The sequence below is a fragment of the Anser cygnoides genome, chromosome 5 (genome assembly GCF_040182565.1).
Source record: "Anser cygnoides isolate HZ-2024a breed goose chromosome 5, Taihu_goose_T2T_genome, whole genome shotgun sequence".
Lineage (NCBI taxonomy): Eukaryota > Metazoa > Chordata > Aves > Anseriformes > Anatidae > Anser > Anser cygnoides.
The window spans coordinates 11,642,305-11,662,188 of NC_089877.1; the positions used below are offsets into that span (position 1 = coordinate 11,642,305).

At 37.1% G+C, this 19,884-nt stretch overlaps 1 protein-coding gene across 3 annotated transcripts in view; it reads right to left on the minus strand.

Moving 5' to 3' along the window:
* Positions 1 to 3,139: 3,139 nt before the first annotated feature.
* PRMT3 (protein arginine methyltransferase 3) overlaps positions 3,140 to 19,884 on the minus strand; it is a 101,954-nt gene continuing 85,209 nt past the window's right edge. For 2 of the 3 annotated variants that reach the window (XM_013177756.3, XM_066997207.1), the window contains 4 exons: positions 13,378 to 13,428; positions 13,101 to 13,188; positions 12,014 to 12,064; positions 3,140 to 3,831 (listed from right to left, as the gene is read on the minus strand). In XM_013177756.3, coding sequence (XP_013033210.2) covers positions 3,722 to 3,831; positions 12,014 to 12,064; positions 13,101 to 13,188; positions 13,378 to 13,428 — 300 coding nt within the window. In that variant the 3' untranslated portion in view covers positions 3,140 to 3,721. The remainder of the gene's footprint in view (positions 3,832 to 12,013; positions 12,065 to 13,100; positions 13,189 to 13,377; positions 13,429 to 19,884) is intronic. The other variant, XM_066997208.1, reaches the window with a different exon arrangement.

A 19,884-nucleotide genomic window follows, 5' to 3' on the forward strand; every position in this document is an offset into this window, starting at 1 on the left:
ATTTGTATGCATTTTTTTTTTTTTTGCATCTCTTAGGAATAAACTGCATGTTCAACCATTCAGAACGAAAGAAGGAGAAGGGAAGCCGTCCAGCAACAGCCTTATGCCAGAGCCTTCAGCCATGAGGAAGCTTGTCAGAATAAGTACACAGTAGAAGAAAAATTCAAACACTACCACCCCTAACCCCACCCCCCCCCCCCAAAAAAAAATCCAGAATCAGAAAAGGAAAAAAAAAAAATCAAGAGGCCACGGACAGAACAGACTTGCTCTGAAATGAAGCTAACAGCAAAAATCTCTACTTAACACATCAGACAACAAACACAAGAGAAAGAATGAATGGTGTAAACAGGACAACAGTCAACCACCGGTGGGGTTTGTTACGTGCATGAAAAATTTCATCTGTACTTATGAGTACACCAAAAGGAAGGGGAGGAGAAGTTGCCACAGTGTTTTTTTCCTGTTCAGTTACAAATTGTTTGCACCTTTGACCACATGCCTTGGGATAAAGGATCACATTTTGCATGAAGTGTTACTATCTCTGAGCAGACACATTCAGGGGTGTTTTACTCCAAACAGTTACTTTCCAGTTTTCTGCCTCTGAATCATTCATTGAAGTCCCTTTAAAAGAGTGTTTACCGATCGTATTTCTTAAAATATTTTCTTCTCAGTATTACAATTAGGAAAGTTAAGTAACAGATTGTGCTGTCAGATGAATCTTGTATTATTTGATTTCTACGTTGAGAAAAGCCTTCCATAATAGATGGGCTATTCCCACAGGTTGCTGCGTGACACTACCTATTGGATCAATTTCCACTCATGTATTTGAAGTTCTTTGAAACAGCAATGCATTTTTCCTAGTAGCATCAATCCATCTTTGAGTTGTGTTACTTAAACGTTACCTTCATTAGCACCTTTGACCTCTCCCTCACACCTTGTCCCAGCTTTGACAAGAAACAAGGTACATGACATGTATCTTTCAGATCTGGATTTATCAAATGTAAATACCCAACAGCACCAAAATTTCTTAACTAATATTACCACTCATCAGTCTTCCATCTCTGCATTCCAAGTGATTCTCAGCCAGCCTTATTTGCTTGTTTGCTATCTGCTACATGCATTGATCGTGCTGGTCCATCAGTCTAACTTCTCTTTGGTGCATCTCCTACTCTCCTTGTTCCTGCAGACATAAGGATGTACCAAATTACCTCATCTTAACTACCTAACATTTTCTCTTCTTTTAAACATTCTTCAACCATTTTTTCATTTTTGCTTACCTGTTAACAAATGCTACGCAAGCTCTGTGTAGGTCTTCTATCTCAACACTTACACAAACACAATATACATGTTTCTACAAAATCTACAAAATCTGCAGAATTATTGAAAAGTTAATGTTGGAAGGAACCTCACAACATTGTGTAGCTCAATGCCAGCATCTCAAAATAATCAGTCACAGTCAAAGCACCCGAAACTCCCACAGTAAACTACATACCAGACAAGCAAATTCAGATGCAGATACTTTCAACTTCTGGTTGGCATAGTGCTGAGAACACCGTTTGAGCATTTTGCTTAGTCTGTCAATATCCTGCATTTCTACAGCGCCTCTCAGAAAAGGACAGAAGTAGCAGATCATCCCCAGCCTGCATATTTATTGTCTAATATTGACAACTACGTCACAAATTACATTAATCAGTCCAATGCTAACTGCTGGCATTTCATCTGTACAGTAAATTTTTATGCACAGCTGAACAGTGTGAGTTTCAGTTAACCAGGCTCAAGCATTTTAACAAAGATAAACAATGAGTTTTTGAAAGGCATATACATCATTGAGCTAGAAAAATGCTGGCAGGTCACACAGATTTATACATCAGCTATATCACTGTAGAGTATTCATATTTGTCAGATACTCCTGTGAAATAAATCATGTATCTTGGATTTACTTTTATTCAATTTTCTCATTTAATTTTTTACAGTTAAGCCTATCCTGAAAACAAACTTCTGAAAATATCTAGTTTGTCACCTGCGTGCAGTTGCACTTCATAAAATGGAAGGATCTAAAAATCAGTGCAAATGATGTACTCATTACCAGGCGAACACAACAGCCCAGGTGTCAATATGGCTCTAAATCCTTTTGGTGGTCAAGCTCTCATTTACAGCATTCGAATGAGTTAACCAGCGTAAGCGTTCAGCTCCTGAACATCCCTCTGAAGTTGCATGTGTGTGCTGAGCTTTCCAACATCTAGATGTTAATCGGGACATTTATAGGTTTAATGGTAATTCAATACCTTTCACACAGGAGAGAATCCCCACCCTCCCAAGCCTAGAAAATTATTTGGATGTCAATTAGTAAGCTATGTGTTTCCACAGAAAAGGATAAAACAGTGTAAGATGAAATTAAATCCACAAGTCTGTTTTCAATTGAAAATGTTGAAGCTCTGTAGCGATTGTGACTTCCTATTCAAAGACAATTTAACTGTGGGGAAAAAAAAAGTGCTGCGCTGCAGGAGAATTTCAGAATTTTGGAATACAAGTTTCCACTTTCCTGCCAAATTGGCATAATCGCTGATAACATTCTACTTATCTTTAGTTACAGGCACAAGAGTTACACAATATAGAATTACCCAAACTTTATAGAGCAGACTCCAAGGGGAAAAAAAATGAATTGTTCTCTTAGTCCTTTAAAAAAATCTATTTTTTTTTTAACAGAAGTTTGGAGATCAATAGCAAAACTGTCATTTGTGCTTCTTGAAATGACTTTTGAAACAACAATTTCAAAATTCCATAAAAATGAATTTGTATTCAATACAAATACATGTACAATACAAGCACATTAACTACTTACGGTTACACTTTGTACAAACTCTATTGCAGTTTGGTGTTTAAACATTGTGACACACACATCAGTCCTTGACTGTTCACAGCCACTTTCTGTAACCAGCCAAACAAAATCCACTGTTGCAGCACCTGCCACTATCTGTTCATAATATTTTCCGTAACACTGATAAAATACACGCTTCCATCCACCTGTGCTCCAATAGGCTACTATGGAAAAAAAAAAAACAGCCACAAATAAATGAGCCATCACTGGAGAGATGAAAGAATTTCCAATTAAGTGGAAAAAAAAAGGAAACAGGCAACTGCGTTATACAACATACTCGGATCATTTATTTAGATAAATGTAACTGAAACATGATACAACTTTTTAATTATAGAAGTGTAATAAAAATAAAGTCTTGGTTGCTGCAATCCTGCAATTGGAATCCAAATTTATTCCCATCGGGATTTTCCAGCTACTGCTGAGCTGCTCTGGCACATCATTTAGCTTTTTTCCTAAAACAAATTGCACAAGGATTTTGCTTACTCGTTAATGGTAAAATTTGCCAGCTGGAGAATAAAACAATATTCAGAGATAATACTCACTGTTCCTCACAGCAAGACTTTAAAGGCATTTTTCTCACCCAGCAGTCTCGTCTAACTCAAATCCAGCTTTTCCTTCCTTCCCCCACATCCCGTGAGACACAGCAGAATCTCACTGTGTCACCAGCTGCCATATGCCACTGCAAGAGCATCCAAACACTACTCTCTCAGTTCCAGGTACGCTTTTCATATTCTCATGCACATACAGAAATCCAAGAGTTTACCATTTTTGGATATTTAGAAACAGTTATCAACTGTTCAATCTAACAGTTATATCTGACATTTCTCAAAGCTATACGTAGAACTTTCACTGAAGGCTGTAGGTCTGCTTTGTGTCCTTCACCGAAAGGGTTATAAAGAGGGATCGCGGATCTTTTCTGTTTTTGCGAACTGTTATCTTTCCTCTCAGGGCCTCCCCTGCAAGAAAAAAAGAAAGAAATTACTATGCATAATTACTGTGTATTACGTGTATCCTGTGTAACCAGACAGATGCATTACATATGCTTATGTTGTACAAGAAGCTGCTCCCAATTAGAATTAAACAGGTCTACGAAGTTTTCTTGTACATTTTCAAGGCTCTAACCAATGGTCTTGAAAATGAACGTACGTCTAAGTGACTGCAGTTAGACCTGGTGAGTTGCTGAGTTATGTAGATGCTTTCTCAGTTGACCCACCCAAAGAACCAATATGACAATTTTACCTGTGAACGGGGGAAAAAAACTTTGTTTCACTTGTTTGCTTATGAACAAGTGAAATTCAAAGGCTTGGACTGCAGAGAGGCAGAACAGATCTTAAATTTTTATATCTGACTGTGTCAGGTTTTTAAGTAACGTCATGTTTATGTCAGAAAGAAATGCACCATTAAGCCAACAGCATTAACATTTTCAAGGAAGGTATCTGCAATGAAACGCTCAAGCAAGAGACTAATTTTGAGGTCAGAGGACTTTGACCTTGTTAGGGTACTCCCAGAATCAAGCTATCTTACTCTGTTTGGTGGCTTTCAATCAGATACTCTAAGGTTTTGTTAAGACTCGAACTTATCTACAAGTTCCATGTCACTGTGAAAGCTCTGGAATTACAAATTCTGTTCTGGCAGTCTAGCTCTGGCCTTACGAGCATTGTACAAGTTGCTTTTTTTTTTTTTTTTTGGTTTTGAGCAAACTATACATTAGCGAATATTCTAACATGTCAAGAAAGAAAACCACTAATATAGATATTGCCTCACACTGTAAGGAAATAGGACCTATATGGGCTTTTTAGTTCTTTTTCAAGTGAGCTTAACAAGCAGCTCTTTATTTCACAATGCTTTTGCAAAGATTGTTGCTTGCAGATATTTAAAAAAATAATTAATAAAATCCCAATGTATTTTCAGTCCTTAACAAGACCTGTAATTTCAATTATATTTGTAAATATGTAGAAAACCCACCGCTGAGCCATCTTATACCATGACTTGAGAAATACAACAGCTGCATTTAAGCAGACGATTCTACAGAACACCCTACAGCAGGGATGACCCAGGCCTACAGCATCAAGTTCTCTGCTACTCTTCTATTACGCTCCACTCCATCCATCTCCAACCCTCACACCAGCCACAGCCACTGTTACTGCTTTTCTATCCCACTGGATACCAAGTACTTCCCAGCTGTTTCTTAATGTGATTTTAAAACCAACTATTCATGCCCTGTTAAGAGGCTATTTTCAATATTCTTATTGAAAAAAAAAAAAATAGCAATTCCAAAACTGGGCCAGTTTTCAATATGTGAGATTTTTAGCTGTCTCCATTTGACGTGTTACTCAGTTGCATACAAACAAAGAATTGACACAAGATCCACTGTATTAAGCATCACAACAGAAAAACCTTTTCAGCAAGATTAACTGTGGTAGCAATACTGTATGGGAGATCCAAAAGCTCTTTTGTTTGATAATTTAACAGTTGCAGATTTAGCTTCATTCCTGTGCAGCTTTATTGTTAGGACATAAGTGACTGATACAGCATAATGTGTTTTGCAAAGAATTGAAAGAATGTTTTCATAGTTTACTTAGACAGATCTGACCAGTACATGAATAAATTAAAGGGAAAAAAACATTATAGCCCCTCTCCAGCTGGGAATCTTAGGGTAGTTTCAACACAAAGACTTTCTGAACTGCATTGCAAAATGAATTACTTGGATTATGTTAACATTCTGTAATACAGAATCTGTTTGAAATTGTAAGAAGACTAAAAAACGTCTAGGAACAGAATTAAAATCATCTTCAATCAGCCTGTAACAGTCTTGTAATTTAAAGCGTTTTAATACAAAACAATACAATAAACAAGGTAAAAACATAAATATAATTTCAAAAATTACATTTGACTTTACAGAACAGAACCCTCGGATTCTGTTTCTAAATGCAGTTAGTGAAATGAAGCGGCCCCTTTTTCTCAGCTATTTCTTATGCAGTAACCACATTAAATCTGCCTTTCTAAACAGTCTTTTCTGAGGGCTGAACCAAGCAACAGCAGTGCAACCAAGTAACAGAAAGGCAATTCTGAACAATTAATCAATGTCACATAGATATAAAATGACTGATGTTTTTTCACCGTTCTGCTGTCCTATGAACTGCCTGGAGGAAGCTGTCTGGGGGACTCAGCTGTATCACCTTGCTCTTATCACGCTCAGCTGAATGCGAGTAAACTACACAGTGCCATTGCAGTTTGATTAGGACAAAACTGAATTCATTACGACCCCCTTCCAGCATTTTTATTAGCCTTTAGGGAGTCCTAAAATTCGTCCCACAAAGAAACTGAATTCAGCAGAACCGCCACAAAAGCTTGCTAGTGCAGGGTAAAAAACGCATCCCTACTTCCATACTGATCCACTGCCAAGTACCACACATCCTATTACGTGCTCTACAGTACACCCTGTATACATTAACTCTGAACACCCAAAATAGTTGATTTTGGTTTTGACTTTTATCATCGGTGTAACTGTAACTAACACTGTTTAGTTCTGTGCAACACCATCATCCGTACGTAGGGCAAGTTCTTCAGATCAGATACCTCTCAATGCAAGAGCCTCTGTCACTTAAGTTATTTCCAGTATTTTTCAGTCTGTAACCTGACTCACCTGAAATGACTTGACTGAACCCAAAGATTGTGTGCAGTCTCCTGCACACATACCCTTAGCATCTATGCAAAGCATGACATGATCCATGGCAATGAACCTGTAATGCTTCCTGCCCTTTAATACAGCTTGGTGCCCTCTCACTTTTTGATTATGGAAAAGATTGAATGAGTTAACGAAAGCAGCTAGCAATCAAGATCTCTCAAAGTTTGTTTCTTTTCTTCTTGTGGAAGACCTTTATGAAACTAACAGCAAGCCAAGTATGAACGTACTCAAATCATTCTTTTTTTCTGACCCCCCCCCCTTAAAGCTTAACATCTTTGACTTCAAAAATCTTAAGATCTTTGAAAGAAAGATCTCACTGAAATTGTTTCAAAGAGAGCTCCTATAAGACTGCAGTAGACTTGGGCTAAAGACAACTTCCAAACTGCCGTTGAGAAATACCTTTTGCAAATTCCTGCTCTGAGGTTGTGACAATCCCCCACGTTTTAACAACCACAGGCTTTACGGGGTAGTCAGATTTGCCTTAACAGTTATATACCGGTGCATTTTGACACCTCTCTTCAAGATAAGGCTGCACTCACTCGAGACTGACAATTTAAACTTTATCTCGTTTTCCACCCCAGTTTAGACAAACTGGAGTCACCATCTTAAATAACACTGAGGGCTAGCAAGCAACTGTTAAAAACAAGTCTTGAAAGCATTACTTTGGAATAGTTGGCTAGGAAGCAGTTTCTACATACCATCTATCTTTAGAAAACAAAAAAGAAGAATGAAAGACAACTGATTTGTTGCAGAACCAATAGCATTTTCCTTAAACTCAGTAACTTATCCTTAATCCCCCCATCTAATTAAACTGCAAGCACCTGCAGATGTACACAAACCCTCACCTTCCCATTTGACCATGTCTCTTTTTACTGCATCACCAACCCAGTAATTTCCAATGAGCACTTTCTGTACTGAGCAGAGCAATACCCAAGTCAGTGATGATGTCTGATCTGTGACACCCTTCTTACACTGGCCAGTTAGTTTGATCAATTAAGCAGTTGTTTACTGATTCCTTTCTGTTATAGCCCTGCTCTGAAACTATACTGAGGTTCTGTCTGTACCCATCATATACCCTAGGCATTTTCCTTGGCAAGTTTTCCCATCACTTGTTCTTTCAACTCTGCAAGTCAAACCACAAACTAGGCACCTCTGAGGAAGGCTATACAGCCTGCTGAGTAAGTCAGGACAACCTTGTATGGCTGCCTAAGATAACATGTACACCCCACACCTGGCTGAGCAGCGAGATTCCCAAGACAGATCAGGTACCAGAAATACTCGCCAAATGAAACACCGAGGGCCCCCTCCATGGTCCTCCACCACGTAGAGTTGTAAGAGCCAAAACTAACTCACCTAGAAGTAGTCTCAATTCACTACATTTTGAAATAGAGATCCTGTGTTGCGTATCGTGTCTCAATTTTCCTCTCAGCAGTTGCAACAAATTTCTGAGAAAACTAGGTTCTTCCTGCCATACTCATCACAACCCCTTGCTGTCTCAAGAGCATACAAAGGGGACCACACAGAATGGCACAAGAAGCCCCTGTAACTTTTCCTATATAAATACCGAACTCTTACTAGCTTACAGTGAGATAAATAGGCCATGAGAAGAGACTCTCTCCAATTAGTGCCTGATGTACACACAGATGTTTCTGCAAAGTAAGCAGGATGATTTTAAGCAGATTTCAGAAGCTACATCATAAGACATGCAAGATCTAGTCAGACCTCAAAAAGTTTTAACAGTTACTAGTTTTTAAAAGCAAGCAACATCACTGCAACTGTAGACAGGCAAAACAAACAGTAAAATCTTAATTTTGAACCAAATGATCCAACTGGGATACATAATATTGAAGTATTCCAGTAAAAAAATCAAAACAAACAGATTATTTGTGCCAGTGGTTTTTTGTTGTTTGTTTTTGATAAAAAAACTCTCCAGGTAGCCAAATCAATGTTTTCAAGTTTGTAGATTTACAAACAGCTACCCAATCGTGGAGACTGGGGAGTTCAAGATAATCATGGATTTTACAGGGGCTTAGTCATATGCATTCTTCAGTTTCGCTATGCAAGCCCCTTTTAACTCCACAGACAAACAAATCAAGGTTTTATTTCCACTGCAAGGCACTATCAAGAACACAGAACGTTGACAATATGCTGTTTTACTGCTAATAGAATTTGTTCGCACACAGATCTGGGTTTTAACTTAACGCACTGTTACCAAACAGATTCTGTCACCCCCTTGAAATCATTCTTGTGTTTTTATCTGTTCAGTAAACCCTTCGGTCAACCAAAAGAGAATGACATTCCGTGTGTAATTTTCTGTTTATGAAACTTAGCAGCAGTATCACAACATACAATGGAAGAACAAGATCCATGTTTGGACCATTAATAAGAGAAAGACAGGGCTTTGGCATCTGAATTTCAATTTTTAAAATAAAGACTTTTTCAAGCTATTCAAAGGGCTGCTAAGTGAAGCCCTGTACTCCGTAGGGAGTCTGCAATACAATACCCGTCTGAGAAAAAACATTTTTCTGTCAATAAAATATCACCTGGCTTCTTTTTCTAGCTTCTTTATTTTTACTGCATGTTAAGCAGTTAAAGCCTATCCAACGTGCTGACGCTCTTTTTACTTCATTGCACATGAGCTTTAAGTCTCTCGTCACAGTCCATGAGGACGAAAACTAGCTTTTCAGAATATGTTAGCAGCAAAAGATTGCCCCTGTTCCCTAACTAAACCAAAATAAGCAAAAATTATCTATTAAAGCTATACACAAACCTATCTATCATAGTTATATATGAAACTGAAATTCAGTAGCAAATCCTATGTATTAATCAAGTGAAACCAGTCTCCAGATCTTTGGAACTAGATTAAGTTTCTCCCATTTCCTCTCAGAGGATCTGCAAATCCTGCACACCTAGCACAGGCTGCAGCAGGAACGGCAACGCAGGGAGGATTAGTTCCATGCTGCATCCTTTGGCGTGTAATGGCTTCATTCTGTTTTTAGTAGAAACAAGATCAAAATCACTTCCCCCCCCCCCAGATGAGCAAATAGAGCTACTTTTACAACAAATAACCTGGAGTCAAACAGCTGAAAAAAAATACATACTTACCACAGTAGAACAAAGGAATTTTACCATGGCACAAAGTAGCATTTTTCTGTTAAATACCCAACAGGTTCAGATACCTCTAAGCTCAACCTCTTTTGCAGAGCAAATCCAAATACCATCATTGCTTTATGACCAGATCAGGCATATCCCCAAAAGCTATAAAGCATCTCTGAAACTTGAAATCAGCTTTATTAGTCAGACTTAAAAACTTGAGGGAACCATTTTTCTTCACTGGGAAAGAAAAAAAAAATAAAAAATAACCTGCCTAAAAGACATGTTTTCAAAACAGGAAAATGTTTTCAAAGTATTTTATACCAACAAATCCCTCTTTCACAGCTTATTAAAACACTGGAAGCAAATGCCACCACAGTAAGCTGGCCAAATATTGAAATAAGCAGCTGTCTCAATATTAGCTTTAAAAATGGAACAAAGCTTGTGGTTAGACCATGTAGCATATTCCATGTGTCTGTTTACCTCCTCGGCTTTCTTTAACTGCATTATGACTGCGCTTCACTGTTTTTTAATCAGATTATTAAAAGATTCAAATGATATTAGTTCTATTTATTTTGCATTATGCACTAGGAGAAGAGATTGTCCTGGCTCGAACAATTTATTTGGTCTCAATTGGGTCTTTTTCATTGTGTCCCAGCACCATATAGACATTCCTTATTCTAAGATTTTATACATAAGACAGTTGAATATTGGTAAGTACAGGGCAAGGCAAAAAAGCCAAGTCTTTCAATGACTCAATGATTCAAATGTGTCAAAATCTAATATATTTACCGTTTTCTTCAGCTAACTCACATGGAGAAAAGTCAATTTGAAGACAAAAAATCTCCCCAAAAAGCTAAGTACTTGGAGTAGAGTTCAGTTCACCATGCAAGACAGAAACAATACATGGCCACATGGTGACAAGTTGTGCTAATTTATCAATTAACTTAAGTGACAGACAAGAAACAGCTGGAAGTACAACTTTAGACATACTACAAGACAGACTTGAGCAGTTAGTTTGGCTGGTAAAACAGAAAGGGAAAGACTGAAGAAATCAAGGAATATGCTTAACCAAGAATTACCAGAGATTAATAGTAAAAAGTCGCTATTTTGAAAAGAATAAAAAACAATAAGAAAAGTTGAAAGATATGGAAATCTTTTTCTTCAAGTCATGTTACTGTAAGAGATTTTTGGAATGATAACAAACCCAAGTCAGAAACAAGATGTTTTCAGAAGTCGCCCAAATCAAGGAACATTCTTATATAATTATCAGGAAATACTTTCTGCCCTGATGCAGTTACATCCTCCATGAAAAACCAAAATTCCGCAGAAATTAACACTGAATTTACAAAGGAAAAGGAGATTATGTCGGTGTTTCTCTCAGAACCTTCTCTTACGCTTAAAATCAGAGAAAATTAGACTTCTATCTTCTATAGAAGATAAAGAGCACAGAAAAAGATGGGAAACGGGAACGTAAATAACTACTAAGAGAAGGAAGCAAGCAGAAAGAAAAGAAAAGCACAGCAGCAACAAGATTCGGTACAGGAATAATTTTTTAAAATGTGAGCTAATAAAGAGGAAGAAAGAAGTTATGGCAAAAGTGATCTTGAAGGTCAACTGGGTTGTGTTCACTGCTTCAAAGCACACTGTTTCTGCAGTTATCTTCAGAAAGTCACAGCACCTAGACTAGAACTCTAGATCCAGACACACCTCCCAGTAATTTCGGGCATTCTGTAAATGTCAAATGATCTATGTAATATTAAATAACGAGCATATTCTAACAAATGTCATTGCACTTTAAAAAAATAAATCATTTCACACTCTATGACATTGAAATATAATGAATTTCAGCAAGGAGACCTTAGCTAGCCTCATCTAAAAGACGAGAAAACATCAGAAAGAGAAACTGAACAGAACACAAGCCAAGCACTAATGTACCACAGCACATGTGCATACCAAGGATCTAAAAATACGCAAAGTAAAAATCATTTAAGAACTTAAACTCCAAGGATGAAAAAAAAAAGATTAGTCACATAACATAGTCCTTAATGCCTTCAGGAAAGACACTCCTGCTAAAAAGCTGTGACAGCTAATAGATGGATGAAGCAATCACAAAAGCTGTTTTAATTGAGGCTTGGTGCTGCTATCACCACTGTACATTCATAATTATCATCTATCAAGAGCAGACAATATCCCCTTCTACCTCAATACTCCTCCATATCATCTCTAAACCTCTTGACCTCAATTTCTTTTGCAAGATCCACATATGTTTCTGTGCCCTTTCTCCCCTGTATGTCTGGCCTATTTGTAAACTTTTCAGTTCAAGGCCATGGAATACCATGAGTTGCTTAACTGACCAGCAGAACTGAGCCGCATTGCCAGATCCTCTCTAGGTCCTTCCTGATAGTCTGTAAAGAAAAACAGCCCTCAATATGAGCTGAGAAGGAGTTCAACAGTGGTAAGCACATATTTAGTGGATAAGTAGACAAATAATGTGCCCTTTTTCAAGCATATAAATATACCTATTTGATTTCCTTTGATTATAAACGATGACCCATGATGGTCATTGGACACACTTCTATGTTTATCAAGCAGGGAACGCTTTACTACTTGCATGGAAAAGTACTTTCAAAACTTACCAAATACAGGTAATTAAAACCACTAACATATCATTTTAATCTTCAAAACTTTACTCCAACAATTTATCATCTGAATTTTGGGTTATCCTGGTGACAACAAAAGCTTTGTTTACTTGTGTCAGACTCAAGATGGAACACATTACAGTAGTTATTCACTTCATAAAAGCGTTCAGTGTATCAAAATCACATCTCCCATACTTCAGTGGATCCTGTTCACGGCTGTGAGCTCTTTAAAACCCTTTTCTATTTACAGGGTAATCCCACAAGTGCCATGTACAACACCCATGCATGTACCTATACAAGAAATAGAGCATAGCTTATGAGTGGTACAAAAAATCCTATGCAATCATTTGATCGATATGATGCTTAAGAACGCAACTAACGTTAAAATTAAGAGAACCTTATTAACAGTGGTGCAGTCTTTAATCTCCCCTGTGCCAGACAGAAATCCTTTGAGACACTAATTCCTTATAAAAAACCAGTATGGAGCTACATATTAGACATATGCCCACTTAAATACACATGTGCAAGCACATATTTATACTTTTTATGTTGATTTTATAGAATACACATACATATTTCCTACTGCTTTGCTTAAGCAAAGAAAGTTTTTAAACAGCAGCTGAAAGATGTATTTACTATTTTTTTAACACACAATTCTTGAACTGTTTTACACTTAAATGATAATTTTACATTTAAATGATAATAGCAGTTTAACACTTAAATGATAATAGCAGTTTAACACTTAAATGATAATAGCAGTTTAACACAACCATTGTTGCACCACAACTGAATTTAAACATACCTGCTTCTACAGGAATTGGTTTCTCCAGCAGAAAAACTGTTTGTTTCCAGTGTGTTTTGGTACACCAGGGACCAGTTGAAAACAAGACCTGCATTGGAAGAGTTCAAGAGTTTCATTAAAGAACACCATTTTTAATACCACAATACATCAATCAATTACCAAGCGCACATGCATGTTTTCTACAACAAAACTCGCTGCCAAACACCTCGAGGTATTAAAACCATACAAAAAATCCTCATCTTTCAAGGCTGTTTTTAAAATTCATAACCCCACATACCTTGTTGTGACAATCCTTCTCAAAAAATATATCAAAATAACCAGCAACAGCCTGTAAAAAATAGGAAAAGGCAAATATGATAAAGAAGCAATAGTGACGTTTGAGAAAAAGACTATCATGAATATATATGTATTTATTTATTGGGATTTCTGCTCAAGAATATTCAGCCTGCAACTGAATTTTATTACAAATCTAATCTTATGCTAAGTTTCCAAAATAACCTCCACACCCTAACTACAACTGAAATTACATATGAAAAAGTACTTTTTATATGTGCAAGCCCACAAGCACATAAACTTCAGTCCTTCAGTCCTTGTCATCTATAGCTTCCATGACCCTCACACTAAATACACATACAAAATGAGGGACGTATTCACTCTTCACATAGCTTAACACCATCGTCCATAAAAACTCGCTGAGAACAGAAGCACAGCATAACCAGACAATGGATATTTTTCTTTCACTAATTACATACACAGATGAGGAAAAAGAATCACAAACGCCTCATGCTGGCCCTTTCAGAAGTTTTTAATAGTAACTCTCCATAGGATTCCTTGGAACATTTGCTCTGTCCCTCCTGTCATCCCACTCCTAGCCTCAAAGAGCTTCTCTCTTCAGTGCATAACTCAGTAGTGGGACTTGTCTTCCAGCTTCAGTAGGAAAAGAAATAGAAAATATCTGCACACAAAAAATATACCCACACTATTAGTTACGCAGCCTTTTAATGATGGCCTGCTTTTTTGATGAAAAAAGCCTTAGACTCCCAGAAGTTCAAAGAATTCAAATAAATTCCAAGAAAGAACTGGAAGATGTTAATAAAAGACAATCAGCTACACCATTTCAACTCTGAAATGCTATCCAAGCTCACCTTTGCTTCCTACTGTCTCCTACGAAAAGGCTAAAGCAAATCTGAAAATGGACCCAAGGCAGTTAAGCTTTTCTATTCTGTCAGTCTGAAAAAATGACTCAGAACAGATACTTTGAAGAACTGCTACTATAGATGCTAGGGAACTTCAATCCCTCTGATAGCAGGATGACCTGCTCCTCCTGATAACTACGGTATATCCAAACGAGCTATCCGTCCATTTCAGTGATGGAAAGCCTGCTGCATGAACACTTACTGCAAATGGTTGTATCCTTCCCACAGCAATAGTGTTTTTCTCTTAAGTCTATTAAAGTGGTTATTTTGAATAGTTACAAAGGCCAAGTTCTGCAGCATGCTCTTTATATTGATTCAGAGAGATTGCGAAGAAAAAGATAGAGACATCAAACACACTTACAAAATCAAGGTAACAAAACAACTGAATGGCATATGGCTTTATCATCATGTACTAGGTAATCTGAATGACAGCTAAACCATTCTGGTATTTTCCCTTTCCAGTCTAAATCCAGAACAGACAACACGGATGTGAGTACAACTTAAAGCAAAAAAAAAAAAAAAAGTGTTAAATTACTTGTGTTAACTTTTCAACTAACGGCGCTCTAGAGAAGCTTGGAAAGCTCCAAAACGAACAACGCAGATACTATGGGACCTTCGTGACAAATGAGCACCAGATGTTGGAAATGGTGATTCTTCCATCCCTTACATAAGACCCTATCAGTCAATGTTGAGAAATTCGTTCCCAATTGAATTACAGCCCTGTCTCTAACATTCCTTTTTCAGTGAAGATTGAGGTTTTGACAAAGTTTTTTTTATTGACCCATCAGACTACTTTTACTGATGCACCATCTTTTTGGACGCTAGTCAGACATCTCCAAAGCCGCAAAACCACCTCTTAATCATCAGGTCAATACTGTTGATATGCTTGCAGATAAAATTTAGGATAAGATTACTGGGAAGGAAAGATAAAGGTAGAGACAACAAAAATACATTAAGAATTGCGAAGGGGGTAAAAATGGCTTCCAGAGAAAATGAGACTATCAAGATACGCTTCCGAGCAGAAAGCAAAGACAGTGCCCAAAACTCCAAGCAGACATACCACAGTTAGGGGGAATACAAATAGCCATACGCTTGGCAGCAAGAAGTAACAGAAACATCCAACATGCCACCCTGAGAAAATGTCCCCACCAGATGAATATTTTGGGGGTTCAGGCTGAAGTTCAGGCTGAAAGGAGACTGCAGCTATAAGCAAAGAAACCATCCCCTTACTACCTGTTTCTTTCCTGTGCTCAGGGAAATAGGATTTTGTACACTTTCTGTAAATGACCAGTATAAATAATTACTTTATTCCTTACACTGCCAATGTAAAGAAAACATTGCAACTGCAAAACCTGAAACCTTGACGTGGACCATTTAAATCAAGAGGTAGTGACAGTATTACACATCACAAAGACTATCTTATGCAGAGTTCCAGGAATTAGTCTTTTCTACATTGATCCATTCAATTCTTTTTGTTAAATTCTAAAACAGATCAACTCCCTTCGATGAAGCAATTGCTGAGCCAGAAATTAAAAAAAAAAAAACAGAACAATATTCTAACAAAAATAATTCCCCAAGATCCTAAGGGTAAGTTCTAGCGAACAGCTTCAGACATTCCTCAAAACTCCTCAGTTTTAAGATCTGACATCTCTTGACTGAAAGCATGGATCCCTTTCCCAATACACTGCCTCCAGAACATTAAAACATGACAGAAAACAAACAAAAACGAGCCAACAAAAAACAAAGTCCCACCTTTTTGGTGAGCTATGAAAACCAGCAAAAATTAAGACCCTAGTCATGTATAGCTAAATAGTAATTCTATGCTTTAAGTTAAAAACATAGAGGAGAAGAGTCTATACAGTACTTAAAAACTAACTTTAAGACCAGATATTGCAATTCAGAAATCTAAGAAGTTGAGTTTGTTGGTGTTTTTTTCCAACTGTTTTCACAACTCTCTGGATGCCGACAAGAAGCATATCTTGGGGTTTCAAACTGCAGATAAGATTAAGAAAGTTAAACAAAATGCTGTTCACACTAACCTTAAGTGTCTGAATATCTTAAGCTAAACAGATTTTCTTGAGTTTATGTAATCAAAACTTCAGTACATTTTTCATATATTAAAACCTAGCTAACAAGTGCTGTAAATTGTTTGGTTTTTACTAAGATTTTTGTTGAGACTACGAAGCCATTGATCTAGGAAGCACGTTATTTACCACTACAAAACAAGGCTTAGCATAAACCAAAACACAAGTTAAGGGGTCAAGTCTACCCCAAAGCCTCCCAGTATCTCCAGCCTACATTTTCTACCTTCCTCCTTTAGTCCTCTTGATTTCACATGGAAGATTTCATGTGCTAGGTTGCATGAGTTCCCCTGCCAGTAACACAGCACTTTAAGAAGAGCTATGAAAACCTAAAATCTCTGACGGTATTACAGAAGCCCATTTTAATACTCCCAAATGCTTTAAAAAACCCAAACACAACAAAAACAACAAAAAAATCCACCATCCAAACAAAACCACCACCACTACATCCTCAAGTTATATTTAAGCTTTGCCCCACTACAGCGATGTTCTTGTATTCCACACTAACATCTTGTAAAAAAGTGAAGTAGATGTAGTTAATGCTTTCTGTGATTTGGTCTACAATCCTGTATATTTGAAAACAGAATCTCAAAAATTTAAAGACCTCCACAAATCAACAAGTTGAAATAACTGATGATGCAAAGCTAGGTATTGATTACTATCTTTTTAGAAGTAGGTATCTTCTCTTACGTCTCAACTTTTTTTTCATTAAAATCTTATGCTGAGATACACAATGTGTATTCCACCTCTAAGTATGTTTCACTGAAATAATTCTGTAAAATTGAAGTTAGAAGCATTTTCCATTCATTTTACTTTAGAGCACAACAAACGAGTGTGCAGTAGCTACAACAGTGAATCACAAGCTTCTATTAAATATGCAGTATTACAAATTAAGACAATGCCAGCCAGTGCTTACAGACTGAAGGAAGAATAAGTCCTCCCGTTTTGTTGTAAACCGTAACACTTGCATCTACGCAGCAAAACGTAAGGGGAAAAAAGTCATTTACAAGTGACAGACACGCAACCATCTCACAGACACAAGCATATTACAATGGAATAAAGAGCTGGCCAGATTTTTATTTAGGGTGTCATCTTGGTAGGTTGGTTTGTTTGTTTGTTTTTGTTACAGGAATTCAACCTAAGGAAAAGCAAAGCAGCTACTAGTGTCTCCGTAAGTTCTAGGTGATGTTTTCTAACTACTGCCTTGGTTTCCTTTGTTTTAAGCATAACAATAAACAGTTATTTCTTACATGGCAGATGGAAGATTTTCTTCATCTTTTCACTCTACCTTTGACAACTTATTTACAACTTCACCAATGATCAATCATCAGTAACTTATGCCTTCTCTGGAAGAACCTCTCAAGTACCAGTCTCTTAAATACCATGAAAGAGGAAAACAAAAATAATGACTTATAAACTGGTAATTAATACCGGAAACTCCAGCCTAGTGTCTAGCCCCAGTCTAGGCTCAAATGATATTAATTATTGGGAAACATTGCAGAAATGTTATTTTTCCTGTTCTCAAATCAATTGCCAGAAGGAAAGCAGAGCTGTGACGACAAAAACCCTAACCCCAGAACTAACTGCCTACACTTACTTCGCAGGGAACTAAGAAGAGTAAATAAAGAGCTAAAGAAATAATTAAGAATCTATCTGCATTACTGAGACTGCCAAGCAGCATCCTACCAAGGTGAGCAAGAGTTCACTCAGCAACTTACAATCAAGTATGCCTGAAATCATCACAGCAGCCACTAACATCTACCCAATTTTGACAAAGAGTTCACATAAAATAGCTTAATGTATTCACCCATCATAGAGGTTTTCTAAGGTGTTCACGCAAGCATACAAAGAACTGTAAATGAAGCACTTCCGCCCAATGTGACTCATTTTTTCCACAAATTCTCCTTCCCTTCAAGGTAATTTCATCTTGAACCTATTTTCATTTATTCACGTAACACGTACAAAGTATTTGAATCATAAAAAGCTTTAACAGCTGTAAAAGATGAATATTAGTACATATTCTTTATTTATACTCTTCGACTTATAGCCTTAGCTGGAATGGGAAGAAGAGACTAAATTTATCAAATTAATTCAAATATATCTGAATACTAAGGCTTTTTCTGCAGAAAATGGCTGTCTGTTCTATACGGCTTTTTAACAGGATAAAACAAATGACAGTGCTCGACTCCTTATTAGAGCTCATAAAGGCAACCTTACCAATTCACTTAGGAACAAGGAAATTAAAAATTATCATCATCACTATCACCTACAGTGAGTAATTTATCATTCTTGCTCTTCACTAGTATCATGTTCCAACAGTGAGTGGCTACAACAAATACAATTAGACAGCTGGCCACAGAAGTGGGAGATAATGTGCTTTTGATGGAGTTTATCCAAGCATGGAGATGGAATGTTTGTAACCCATGCGGCAGAGTTGGTGTGTTTTTATCACGAGGGAAAAAATGAAAAACCCTTGCTACTAAAACATTAACAATTTGGGGTTTTAGAAAGAATTAAGAATCCGGACACAACTGTAGAGGCGGCTACAAGATAACTGAACAGCTCCAAAGGCCAAATCTTGCTTCATAACATGATATGGTAGTCCTTCCTTTAAAGAGAAATCATGCATTAAAGGCGTGTTTTGCGGCAGTACCCTAAGCCAGATTTCCAACTGTTATCTAAAAAATTTTCTTTGTCACCTAAGACTGATATCCTAGTAGTTACTTTTGGCTCCCAAGTGCAAGACTGGACATTAAAGGATGAAACTGTCTAAAATATAAGACAACTTTAGCATAGATTTTCCGTTGTCAAAATAATTTTCTCCAGAGTCAACCTAATTCCCTTTCTCTTCCTGAAGGTTTTAATATATCAGTCACGTCCTCTGGTTCATTATCCTTCTTTCATCCCCTTCCTCCCTCCCACTTTTTATACGCATCCTCTGCTCTTTGACAAGATCTCCCGGGAGCAATGAAGAGATACTGCCATTTTCCTCGCAAGGGATATTGTCATTCAGCTAGGAAAGATCAACCTTGATGGACTCACAGGGGAAACACTTGCAAACAAAAGAGAAAGTTTGTCAATTGATTTCTGCACTGAGGGTAATCACCATTATATTTTATCTCAAAAGCTCACACAGTGATCAACTTAGAATACAATTAATGGAATATTTTCCTAGCAGCATCTACTAACTGATATTAGCCAGATGTCTCATTAAAATCAGCAGTGACAAACCCTAGTTCTTTACTAGGAAAATGCACTTCTGCTAGCTAATTTAATTTATTTTTGGCCATTATCTTCGTAAGACTGAAATCAAGTCAACCTGCACTAAAAGTATCTTGAATCAATTTAATATAATGATTCTAAGCAGTCGCTTCATGCTTCGAAGATCTTCCGTCTTTGAAAACTAAAATAACGATAAAGCAGCTTAATACATTTAAGATACTACTGAGATAGAGGTATTAGTACTAAGATACTACTAAGAAGGTACTGTTAAGTATTAAACTGTAG